Source organism: Emys orbicularis, chromosome 11, assembly GCF_028017835.1.
Source record: "Emys orbicularis isolate rEmyOrb1 chromosome 11, rEmyOrb1.hap1, whole genome shotgun sequence".
In the NCBI taxonomy this organism is placed as follows: Eukaryota; Metazoa; Chordata; order Testudines; family Emydidae; genus Emys; species Emys orbicularis.
In genome coordinates this window covers 8,456,562-8,469,354 of record NC_088693.1, presented here as the reverse complement: position 1 = coordinate 8,469,354, position 12,793 = coordinate 8,456,562, and the positions used below count along the sequence as shown (strand labels likewise).

Here is a 12,793-nt window from a genome sequence, read left to right as displayed (position 1 = left end):
ACAATGAATTAATGGGATAGGAAACTCAGAAGTCCATGCAGGACCTCAGCCTCCTAAGATCCACTGCATACTGAACTTTGTTTTCCTTTTCAAATCTCTAAGTGGAATGCAGTAGAGCAGCAATCTAGCACATTTGATAACTAATATCTAGGATTACCGAAACATTCTTATGTTCAGGCTTGGAAGAATTCGATTTTTATTAGTAAATGTTGATGTCCCGACACAAGCACAAACAAATGAAAAAATATTTCCATTGATGATCATCAACATTTACAGAGAGGCAGACAAAGAAAAATGCTGCTTCAGAACTTATTAGAATGTGACATAAGGATTTATTTTGTAAATTTTAACGTGATGTTGACAATTTGTGTCGTCTGGTTAAAAAAACTAACTTTTTTTGAATCAGTGTCACTAAACTGCTAGTGCCTGACCCCCTCCCCATAAACTGCAAAAATTTAAAATCGATAAAAATAAAAAACAATGCTTAAGAATAATTGATTTGTCAAAATTATAAAAAAATTCTGCCAAGCCTAGATACTTGATTAAATTTTGAATTAAGCCCTTCCTGCCTCTGCACTGCTCCCACCCATTTAAAGATTGAGCTAACAATACTAGTTTGTTTAGCGCTTAAACACCCTTCACTACACTGCTCCTTTCTACATCTTATTCCTTTCTCATTGTAGCTGTATTTGAAGTCACAAATCAGATGACAAGTTGAAAAATGATTAGTTTTCAGATAATATATTTGTCTACTTTTTTAAAATTCAAAAGGGAGTTTTTCTATGATTCATTGGGAAACTATACAAAATGTATTCCAGAAGCAGGATAATTATAAAGGTTGACAATCTCTGCTACAGCAACAAGATGGAAATACATATTTTTGGCAACGGTACTTGATTGACACCATTAAGTTGAAAAAGGTATTTAAGTGAAATACATCTGACACAGAGACAAGAACTGCTAAATACTGATGTTTCCCATATATTTTCCCCATTTCTATTTGAATGTAGCTGATCGTTCAGGACTGTAAGTTCAACTGCAGCTTTGACAGCAAAACTCAGCAAAAAAAGTCTCCTATTTTAAATAAATGTGCAGAAGAATAGTACAGTAAAAATTAACAGCAAATAGCCATAATGACAGTTGCCTAACTTCAGTTCAGCTTTGTTTCTGACATTTAGCAACTTACTTACTAGCCAAGTAACTGTGTCAAGTTGCGAGGTAGCACAAAAGCCTCACACTGGTTCCACTCGCATAGTTTTGCGATCAGTGGCCTATGTCCTTTCTCAAAAAGAAAAAAAAGTTTATCTTAAACAAAATGGAAAGCAGAGATGCAGTTTTCACATCTCCATGGCATGAATACATGTATTACAAAATAGACAATCTGCACTTTAAACAGTTAAGATAATGATTTTGAGGAAGGGGAGTGAAGAGCAGATGAAATAGAAGCAGCTGTATGAGTCTAGACTCAATACAGAATAATACAAATTTTGTGGTTTTTTTTTTTAATCAGTGCCAATTTGTTTCCTTTCTAAAAAAAATAAACAGTATTGTTGTAGGTCAGTTCCCCACCCAAAAAATAATTGTTTTTTGCTTTTAAAAAAAAGAAAAAAAAAGAAGAGGAAACAAGCCAATTGGGAATACAACTAACCAGTATTTAAATACTAAATATTGCATTACCAAACAAAGTCCGATTTCAGTCAGTAGGCTTGATTCATGAATACTGCGTTGACTAATAATAGAACAGACACAGCTAATTTGCTTTTGAGTAACAACTCCAAAATCTTCAAATGTTGGCATCTAAGTAGACTTCTAACAGTCTGAGAAAATATCAACAGTCACTTAAAGACTATGAAAACCTCAAAGTTTTTGCCAGATATTGGTTTGTCTAGAATTATTATTAATACAAAAATGACTTAAAGTCAGTGAGTGCACAGACACTGAAAAATGTGGTTGAACTTAAAAGACAACCGAGATGTTTGGTGAGGCCAATACAGGTGTGTGTGTGTGTTTTGTTTGTGTGTTTTTTTGGGGTTTTTTTGGGTGGGTGGGGGAGATCAGATTTGAGAAGACAGCAAGAAGCCACTACTTTGAAATTGACATGAGATTATTTCCTGCAATCAGACAGAAATAAAATGCCCAAAGAACCATATTTGCTGGTAAAATTCTAGCTTTGAAAGTTGCTGGCAAGGTGAGTCCATTTCAGTGTACATGGGCTCATATTTCGGTTGACTAATGGTTCACAAATTACATTTTTTCATTTTAAAAAGGCGATAAGTGAATACAAATATCATAAGGGAATCAATACAAATTTCCTTTCATGAATCCAGCCCTATATCCTTAGTAGTAAGTCTTATTCATTCCATCTGTAGATATTTACAGGTCCTAAGGATCACAGTAAACAACATCTTTCTTTAAAACTTTTCTTGTTCTTGCCACTTTTCTTCCCATTCTTGTCTTTGTTTTCTGACATTTTCTTTGCTCTGATTTCCCTCATTAGATCAAAGAATACCTGGAAAGTTAAACATATGGGAGATTAAAACAACAGTTCTGCCAGCAGAAAATAAATTGGTATATTGATGTATAAACTAGAGTATTTGGCAAACAAAAATGTAACACAAGAACAAAGCACCTAACAAAATAAAAATGAGTCGTCTAAACATAGATCCCAATGCTACAAATTCAACACCTGTGTTTATGCAGTAAATGAATCAGGGGAAGGGAGAAGGACTTACCTAGCTACTAAGTCATTCGGCAGCCTGTTTCAAAATGATAAAAGCCTTTTTTAATGAGTATCACTATTAATTGTAGCAAAGCAATATGCAGTGGCATGCAGGGTTTTTATAGGGATCTATGAGATTTATACTAATCATAGGAGAACATTTACAATTAACTCATGAAAAATGAAACCAGGAGACAATAAAAGCCTTGGTATAGCACCTTCAACACATTAATGAATTAATACAACATCACCAGGAAATATTAACCTTATTTTATGGAATGAAGAACTTAGGTGCAGAGAATTTAAGTGAATAAACAAAGGTCACATGTCAAGTAGAATCCACTTCTCCCAACCCCTAAGGCTAAGCCCATATGGTATCTGGAAAAAAACATCCTTCCTCAACTATAATCAGAACACAGAAGGGAAAAAACAACATTTTAAAAGATTGCCAGAGTCAAACTTGGGTTTTTATCTCCACTGTGTACAAAAAATTCTAGACACACAAGAATATGCTTTTTAACAAAGTGTAATTTTACTCAATTTCAATGTTTAGATGGACAAAATTACCAGCTGAACTGTTAAAAGCTGGTCTATGACTAGTCTACCACTTATGGCTAGGAAAATGGAATTCTCAGGATTATAGAAGTCTACTGGAATAATCCTTAAGAGTTAAGATTTGTGTGACAGGTAGGTCTTGTACTTCCAAGAAGTAGATATTTTATTGGATTTAATAGACAAGGAACAAAGTAATTGAGACATAGCAAAAACGAGGCCTTCAGATACTGCATCTGGAAAGCACAAGTACAAGGTCTTCCCTAAAAGAAGAAGAAAATGCTTCACACTGCTCCAGACGAGGAGATGTAAAATAAGACCTAGCGATTCCTAACCTGCACATGTGTTGCCAAGGACACATTTCAAAGATGTTCTTTATGTGGCAAATATAAAACTGTTTAGATTTAAGCCACTGCTGCTGCAGGAGTGCCCCTAATTTGAATGGATTTGGGAGGGATTAGATTTGGGTTGTCTGCACAGATGTCATTTTCCGTCTAGACAGAGTGTAGTAACAAGTAACATGGCCAACACATGCCTATTTTCAGACTATACAGATGCCGAAAGATATCAATAACATGTTTGGAGAAAGTTAAGACTTAAAAATTAAGATCCAGGGTGAATTTACAAGGCAAGTACAGTGTGCTAGGCACTTTCCAAACACAGACGAGTGTCTGACCCAAACCGCTTAAAATCTGCGATATTAACTCTCATTTTCCAGATTAGAAAACTGAAACACACAAGTCATGCTGCAAGTCAGAGCTGGTCTTAGAATCCAGATTTCTTGGCTTGCCTTCTCATAACCCTTGCTCTAACTCTAACTGTGCTGCCTAACTGTGCTGCCACCTTGATAACTAGACCATTGTTAAGCCAAACTAGGAAGATATGGATTATTTTAGCTTGCTCATCAAGAAATCTGAAAACATTACCTAGCGAGTGTATATGTATTTGGATGGGAATGTTAATTTAGTCTAAAAAGCTATAGTACAGATGCTGCCACAGTGAATATGCCTCATGATTTATATGGACTTTCTAACAGACTGAACAGGAAGCAGTTTACTGAACATAAAAGTCAAAACCAGCCCTCAGGTACAGTTAAGCTTCAAAACGTTCACCCCTAGAAGAAGAGCCATAGAAGATTTGTTTTCAGACTGTAGATTGTAAGCAATTCAACTAAAATTCAAACACTATGGATCCACTAAGGGTCCTTTATTATATTTGTTCAAACTTCTCCCAACATTGCAAGTCATCTTCTGTGGATGTGTAAGGGGATGCGCATTTTCATATTCCCCACAGAAAAAGGAAGAGAATCCCGATATCCAAGACACTTCAGGAAGCACATATGTATGTTCACTTGCTAGAAGGGTTATGAGAATCCATCTGTTCAGAAATTAAAAAGCAATTTCAATCCAAAAACACTACAAGTGACATCAAGCTGGAGAATACTGAGTTTTCGGAAAGGCAGGTATGGAGGGTGTGGGGAATCACGTTACAGGATAGGTATGAAGTAAAAAATGTATATCCGTTTTTCAGAAACTGAAGATAATCTCAATAATCAGAAAGCAAAGAACAGAGTTAGTCAGTGTTTTGGCAGATATTTAACAAAATATCAGCTGCACCACATGTGAATTGAGGAGACAAAAGAGGGAAGAACCAAAATTCAGAAGTGCTGAAATTATCCTCATTTTAATTATCCTCATTTTATGATGGGCTGAACTACAGTTAATATATATCACTACTAAGCATTTCAAGCTATAATTTAAATCAAACCCTGCACTTCAGTGAATTCTCAGAGCTAATAAATCTACTATACTTCAAACCATCATCTGAAAGTTTGCCATTGTACAAGGACTCACCACACTTGTATCTATAATAAAGTAAATTAATGGGATTTTCTTGACATGTTACATAGACGGCAACAAAAACCAAATGTTCGCTTTAATTTGCAAGATATTCATTAACTGAAACATTCAAACGTTACAAGTGTAGACTATTGTAAGAGGAACAAAAACCCAACCATGAATTGTGCCTGTCCCAGAAAGTAGTAAGAATTAGTCAGTCATTCTCAGTACTGAATGACAGATTCTACTGCAGTAAAAATTTAAGCTAGTTGCCTTACCTTATCTACATTTGCTCTAGTTTTGGCAGAAGTTTCTACATACTGCACACCCCACTCCTCTGCTTTACTTCTGGCCTCCTCTACAGGCACCTGCCTCCGCTCCTCCAGATCAGATTTATTTCCCACCACAAGCAAAGGGATTTTGTCCTCTTCAGCCTTCACACGCAGGATCTGTTCCCTAATTCATCAGATATTAAAAACAGAACAGCTGAGTTAGCTTCCTGAGAGCATCAAAAATAAAACACTTGACACCAGGAATAAGCAAGCAGCCTTCTTCACACTGTGCCAAGGAGTATCGTATTGTACTTCTAAAAAGCCATTTCAGGATGGCCTCATGCCATCACTAATGGGTAAAGGATTCCAAATTTAGAGTGGTAACATTGCAAGCTCAGAGCCAATATTGCCCAAGGAATATAGGAACCCAAATTGTAAGTTACAGAAAATGGAGGTTACTTATTTGTAACTGGAATTTCTTTCAGATGTGTGATCCCAATGTGTATTTCATAGGCGGGATATGCATGTGGACTACGTGACTGAGACTGGAAATTCTTGCAAGTATTGTCTGTTTGTCCGTGCCTGTGCCCTGGATCTCCTTGTGCTCAGTACCGAGAATGTAAGGGGAGATGCAGACTGACCACTTCTCTACCGCAAATCCAGTCATGAGGAAAACCAGAGGGGAAGGTGGTTGGGTAGTAGAATTCAGATTCAGACCACACATCTCAAAGAATCTCCAGTTGCAGCTAAATAACCTCCATTCCTACTCTGAGTTCTAATCCTGGTGTGCATTCACATATGGGTGAATGTCAAGCAGTGATCAAATGGAGGGGGGGGGAGGAAGGATGCAGGTGGTACAGATCTAACACTGCAATTCCAAAGGCTGTGCTGACAGAAGAGACTTGGACTAAAGCATAGGGCTTCATGAAAGTACAGATAGTGCTCCAGGTTGCTATCTTACAAGTGTCCAGCACAGGTACTTCCTGAAGAGATGCTACTGAGGTTGCCAGTGCTCTAGCAGAATGAGCCCTCACCCCATCCGGGGGAGGGAAATACACTAACGGATAGCAAAGGAGGATATAGCTAGGAATCCACTTAGAGAGCCTGAGCACATATCGTTTGTCCCCATGCTTGCTCTACTATAGCGACAAATAGTCTAGGAGATTTTCTAAATGGTTTCATCCTTTGCAGGTAGAATGGCAATGCTCATCTGACATCGACAGAGTGAAGTTTCCTCTTCTTGCTGGATGGAGGCAGGAGGCTCTGAAAAGAACCTGGAGTGAATAAGTGCACAGTAAGTGAACTGATTGGCTTATGTGGAACTTGGAAGATACCTTTGCGATGAACTTTGGGTGGAGTGAAGGGGTACCGTCTCTTTATGAAATGTAGCATATGGTGAGTCTGCCACAAAGGCTTTTCCTTCACCCACCTTCCTGGCAAACATAATGGCAACCAGGAAGACGGCCTTCATGGATAAATGAGACATTGAGCACATGGCGAATGGTTCAAAAGGTGGCCAGTATGAGGATTAAGGTCTCACTGGGGCGTTGGCTTCGCTACTAGTGGGAAGGTCCTAGTCAGACCACTTACAAAACTGGTTATTACTGGGTGAACAACAGAATAGCTACCCACCAGAAGGTGGAACACTGATTGCTGCTAGGTGGACCTGTAGAGAGCTACTAGAAAGACCCGAGTGAGAGTGAGGAGGTAAGTCTAAGGCAGCAGGAATACCTGTTGGTCCTGATAACTGAGGCGCCCTGGTAGAGAAATGCCTCAATTTGACTAGTTAACATTTTCTGGTAGAATCTTTCCTGCTGTGATTAAGAATAGTTTGAATGGCCTCTGAACATGAACGCTCTAGGTCTGACACCCATCCAAATACCAAAGCATGAGGTGAAGTGAATCCAGGTTGGGATGTCTGATCCTGCCAGTCTCCTGAATTAGCAGGTCTGGGAAGGACTGAATGCTGACAGGTTGCTGGGTTGAAATTTGTAGCAGGGTCCAGAAACCAGAATTGTCTGGGCTAATTGGGTCAGATGAGAATGACTTGTGTTTTGTTGTGACAAATCTTCTAGAGAATCTGGGGTAATAGTGGGATTGGAGGGAAGGTGTATCTCATGTAGCCTGTCCAGGACAGGAGAAGGGCATCGCGCCTGGAGTCCAGACCTTGAACTGCTCTGGTACAATGTACATTGAGCTTCTTGTTTTTCTGTGAGGTGAATAGCTCCCAAGATGGTGTTCCCCACTGAGGGGAAAATGCTGCCCGGCACTGCATGGTGTAAATCCCACTCATGATTGGTGAAAAAGTGTCTGAGCACCAGGTAGGTACGTTACAGTGATTTTGGATACACCAATTCCATAAGTTGACCACCTCTATGCACAGTGGGAGGAGCCTTGCCCCCGCCTTGTTTATTTATATAGAAGACAGTCAGGTTATGTACATTATCCGAACATTAGAGAGAGAAGGGTGGGTGAGATAACATCCTCCTCCTTCCAGTAGTATCCTCTTCTGGGGTTAGAACGTTCCTCAGAAGAACTGGGTCTGAAAGTGAAGGAGATTGTGGGTCTGGGAAGAAGATGATATCCCCTTGGGGTAGTATATGTCTCAGCCTGTCCCAGATTATGAGGGGTCCCGGTTACTGGTTATGCCAGATTCTGTGCCACAATAACTTAGTAGTTGGCAGATCCTTATGGGGCCTGGCCGGTATCATTAGAGAGAGTCCTTCCTGGAACTTTTGGCTGTCAATGGTGGATGCTGATCCTTCGCTTTGGCAGAAATCCCGGTTGGCACTGGTGTCAGTATGGGGGCTGGAACTGTTGGAGCTTTGCTCCTACATGCTCCCTGCTTTCTTTTTGTGGTTGGTAGGCTTAGGTAGACCTAAGTCCTTGGGGCCTGTATGTGAAGACTCACCCAACTTGGATGGCGTTAGAGAGGGAAACCTTCTCTTGGAAGCAGACTTAAAGGGGAATCAGTTTGTGTGTCTAAGAGTGTTCCTTACTCTCAAGAGAAGCTAGAGGTAATGGGTCTTTGTCTCCTCTAGCCTCTGCTGCAGAGCTTGTGCTCACAGACACGCTGCTAGAGGTTTGCTGCCAGTATACAGGAGGATCTCCCGGCTTTCTCCATGAGGTATTCTCTCAGTCAGAACCCTCATCCCTCTTGGGTCTGGGGTGAGGAGGAGTGACAAATCCTGCACTTGGCAGGGATATGCGCCTCCCCAAGGCAGTAAAGGCAGCACTGGTGTCATTGCTGACTGAGAAGGAGTGAGGACAGGAGATGCAGTGTTTAAATCCTGAGATTCTAGGAAAAGTCCTTTTCCTGAAAGTGGGGACAGAGATGATCCCTGGGGAGGAGAAACTAAGCTAACTCTGCAGATGCTATAAAAACACTATGAAAAACTAAAACTATATACAATTATATTTACAGAGATGAAGACAATGCAGGGATAACTCCGGACACAGAGGATTCCGACTCAGCACATGCAGTGGCAAGAAGCAATTGGAGAGGCAGTCAGCCCGCACCTCCTTATATACGCTCGGTAGTGAGCACAAGGAGATCCAGAGCACAGGAGTGGACCAATGGACACTAGTTGCAAGGATTTCCAGGCTCAGTTGCATGCGGGATACGCATAGGAAGCAGCACTTGGAAAAGGTTACATTTTGCTGTGTGTAGCTGACCACCATATCTGTCACTTCCTCCGACTCCAATAAAGGAGAGCTTCTATAGTGGAGTACAAATGGCTTTTGAAACAAAAAAAGTCTTGTACAATATATTTATACTCATTTGGTTGATAAATCTAAGGGCTCGTCCACACAGCAACTCAATGCACAGCAGACTAGAGCGCTCTAGATTTACACCCCGGCTTGCCATGCACTGTCTTTGTATAGACAAGTGCTAAACAGAAAAATTGTGCTAGGATTAGTAAGATCTGTCAGACATCTAATGTATATTTTTATTTTTCCATCCTACACAAATAGAAGAATAAACTAAACTTTATATAAAAAAAATACCATTTTACATTTCTATAGCACCTTCCACTGGTGAATCTCAGAAGGCTTTATAAATAAGTAAGTCTCCCTCTGAATTGGGTAGTATCCCCATTTTACAGAAGGGAAAACAGAGGGGGTGGGGGAGTTCACGGATTTGTGGAAGGTCACATTGTGACAAAGCAAAACCCTGCTCCCTGGCTCAAGGACCTGGGACCTAACCACACAGCTATCCCTTCCGTCACAAGGAAGTATGTTTGCTTCTACTAAAAGACTGACTAGAGCACTTTAAGGCCCAATGAAATATGTATGGGAGGTTACAGTTCGATATCTGAAGGCATCTTTTGTTACCACTTCAAGCTGATTTACTTTAAGAAAAATCTAACCTTTTTAATTAATAAAAAGAAGAGCTTAAGACAATAGCAAGCTGCATAATTTTCAAAGATATTGTGTAAACATCCAGGAAACTAGTTTGTTACGAATTCCTGCCAAAACTAGGAAATCTTGTGTTAGAAGCATATGCTGGCGTCAACTTGCAGTCTCTTTATTCTTCTAAGAAATGAAGTGTATAGTTCTTTTTAGCTCATTTTTCATATCATTTCCTTATGTGATGAAACAATATATAATAAACACACACAAACGTGTTTTTTCATGCAATCAAATTAATACAATATCCAATCTATCAAGATTAGGCAGAGAAGCTAGTACAAGTAGCTGCTTGCAGTTTATTTCCCATTAATAGCTGATTGTATTTAACAGATGCTTCAATTAGGGTCACTTCAAGTGCACAATGTTATACAAAACTGAAAAATTATGCACTTGAACACAACCAGCTATTAGAATCACAAGATACTAACTGTTAAGCTTTTGAGAGTCACACAGGCAGGTAAAATGACAAAACAGCAAATATACAAATTAACTATCAAAATCTGAATATCAGCAGGATTTCTAGCCTGACTTGAAATAGCTGTGATAAAGAATCTGATTACAGAAAATCTAATAATCATTTACATGAATTTTGTCATGTCAGGGCTTTTCTATACAATTTGCAAAAACTCAAAAGATTAAAGAAGTTAAGTGGTTGTTAGCATAAGATTTAAATTTGTTCTGTGTTTTGGCCAATGAGATGGGTAGGTAATCCTTCTTTCCAATGGTGAAAGGGGAAAACTCCCTCAATTTGAAAATATGGGGGTTATCAGAATCTTTCAGTTACCAGCCCAATTAAACACTACCATTAGCTAAGTTCATAATTTGCCTGATCCGACTCCTATTGAAGTCAATGGGTCTCCCGATAACATTTGATAGAATGTCTTGTCTGTCATCTCCAGCCCTGTTTTTACCCTTAATTCTATCCCCAAGCCTCCTTCTGGCCCATCATTTTGTGATGAAAAACAAATTCTGTAATAAAAAAAATGCAACATAATCCTTTCCCTAGGCTCAGCTGGAAGGGGCGCAAGAGAATTAAACACCAAGATCAAAGTCCCAAGCAGGAACAAGGGCAGAAGACGGTGTTGCCTTCATGGGCTCAGATTTCCATGGCTTTCAGAAACCTCAGTATCCTATTAGGTTTTGAATTTACCTTTTCTCTGAATTCTGTGACTTTGGTTTAGTTGGTACAGTTAGCCCAGCCTGAAAAAATTCCAGGATACCAGGACCACAGGGTCTACCTTTACCTTATCACACCAGAGAGAGAAGGCTCTTCAAGTACTCCTGTGAAACTAATTATTGCCTAGACTATAATATAGCTGGTATCTTTGTCTGCCAGACCTCGTCTTCAGGCTCATGCACACAACTGTCAGGCTGTAAGGGTAAATCCTACCGTGTTGTCATTAATACTGTTGATAACAGCTGAACTAGACTGTCCATGGACATGTTCAATAATCATGGCCTCCTCTTTAATGTGATCTTCTGGGCTTGCACAGCACATCCCAGGGTGGGAACACAAGCAAGTTCACAGATCTATGGTATGGTATGGGTGCCCTCATCTCAACTCTGCACTCCAGGGGTGGAGTGTTACTTTGGCTGGATGCTTGGATCATGAGTGATTCAGGGATGATGGACACTAGCTGAAACAAAATGGCCTATAAACAGGTCTTTAGATCAAGGCAGTGAGACTTTTCAGAGGAAAATGAGGTGTCAGAATGAAGATTAACAGTGCCATTACTGTAGCATATACACTGTCAATGAAGAGTATCTGTTACTAGGATAGGCAGATGTAGTAGAAAGAGGGCCTACACACACCCAGCTGGAATGCTCTCTAAGTCATACATGAATTATATACAGGGAGAATCTAGCTAATTCCCCCCAGCCTGTTTGCCAGAAGCTGGAAATGGGCAACAGAGAATGGATCACTTGATGATTACCTGTTCTGTTCATTCCCGCCGGGGCACCTGGCATTGGCCACTATCAGAAGACAGGATACTGGGCTAGATGGACCTTTGGTCTGACCCAGTATGGCTGTTCTATGTTCTTGCACTATAGTAATGTACCATCCTGCACTGCTCAAGACATTCTCTTGAACAATGCAAGCTCATTAATTATCGTATATACTCATTCATAAGCCGAATATTTTTGGTGACGCATCAAACAGCGGGGGCTGGCTTATAAACGGGTCTACACCAAAATTTGATGATTTTAAACTCTATGGAATCATTGAATTGAATATCTAATACATTGTCATTTTGTTTACCTGGAGCGTCTGCAGGCATAGAGCCCCTCAGCTATCAGTGTCCGCGGTTCGCCGTTCCCAGCCAATGGGAGCTGCAGGAAGTGGCACGCCACTTCCCACAGCTCCCATTGGCTGGGAATGGCAAACCGTGGACACTGGGAGCTGAGGGGCTCCAGGCCTGTGAACGCTCCAGGTAAACAAAACGTCCAGGCCCGCTAGCGGCTTACCCTAACAGGCCAGGAGCCAAAGTTTGCCAACCCCTGAAATATAGGGTCGGCTTATGAAAGGGTCATACAGTTTTTTGCTATTTTTACCTAACCATCTTGGGGGGGTCAGCTTATAAATGAACGGGCTAATGAACGAGTATATACGGCAGTTTGCCACTTTGTCAAAGAATAGTGAACATGCACCCAGCCTATGTAATCTGAGCAGATTCCCCAAGCACTTTAGACAAATTCACTGGTAAGGATAAAGCATTAAAATAAGTTTATTAACTACAGAAAGAGATTTTAAGAGATTAGGCACAGAGGTCAAAGTTGGTTACATAAGAAATAAAAATAAAATTGCAATCTAAATCCTCAATTTATCAGACTGAGTAAGATTTCAATCAATCAGTTTCTCTCAACCCACTGAATGTTCCAGGCAGTTTACAGTTAATACACAGGCTGAATGTTCTTCTCAGCCTGGGACCAATCTCCCTAGTTCAAAGTTTTTGTCTTCCAATTGATCTTCCAGGTGTTGAGATGGGGAGGAGAGAGGA

General features: G+C 40.1%; 1 protein-coding gene across 3 annotated transcripts in view; it reads right to left on the bottom strand.

Annotated features, from left to right (window-relative positions):
* Positions 1-2,039: 2,039 nt before the first annotated feature.
* The window catches only part of RALB (RAS like proto-oncogene B), a 64,884-nt gene continuing 54,130 nt past the window's right edge, over positions 2,040-12,793 (bottom strand). For 2 of the 3 annotated variants that reach the window (XM_065413170.1, XM_065413169.1), the window contains exons 4-5: positions 5,388-5,565; positions 2,040-2,509 (exon numbers count right to left, since the gene is read on the bottom strand). In XM_065413170.1, coding sequence (XP_065269242.1) covers positions 2,390-2,509; positions 5,388-5,565 — 298 coding nt within the window. In that variant the 3' untranslated portion in view covers positions 2,040-2,389. Of the gene's footprint in view, positions 2,510-2,732; positions 2,757-5,387; positions 5,566-12,793 lie in introns of all 3 variants that reach the window. The other variant, XM_065413171.1, reaches the window with a different exon arrangement.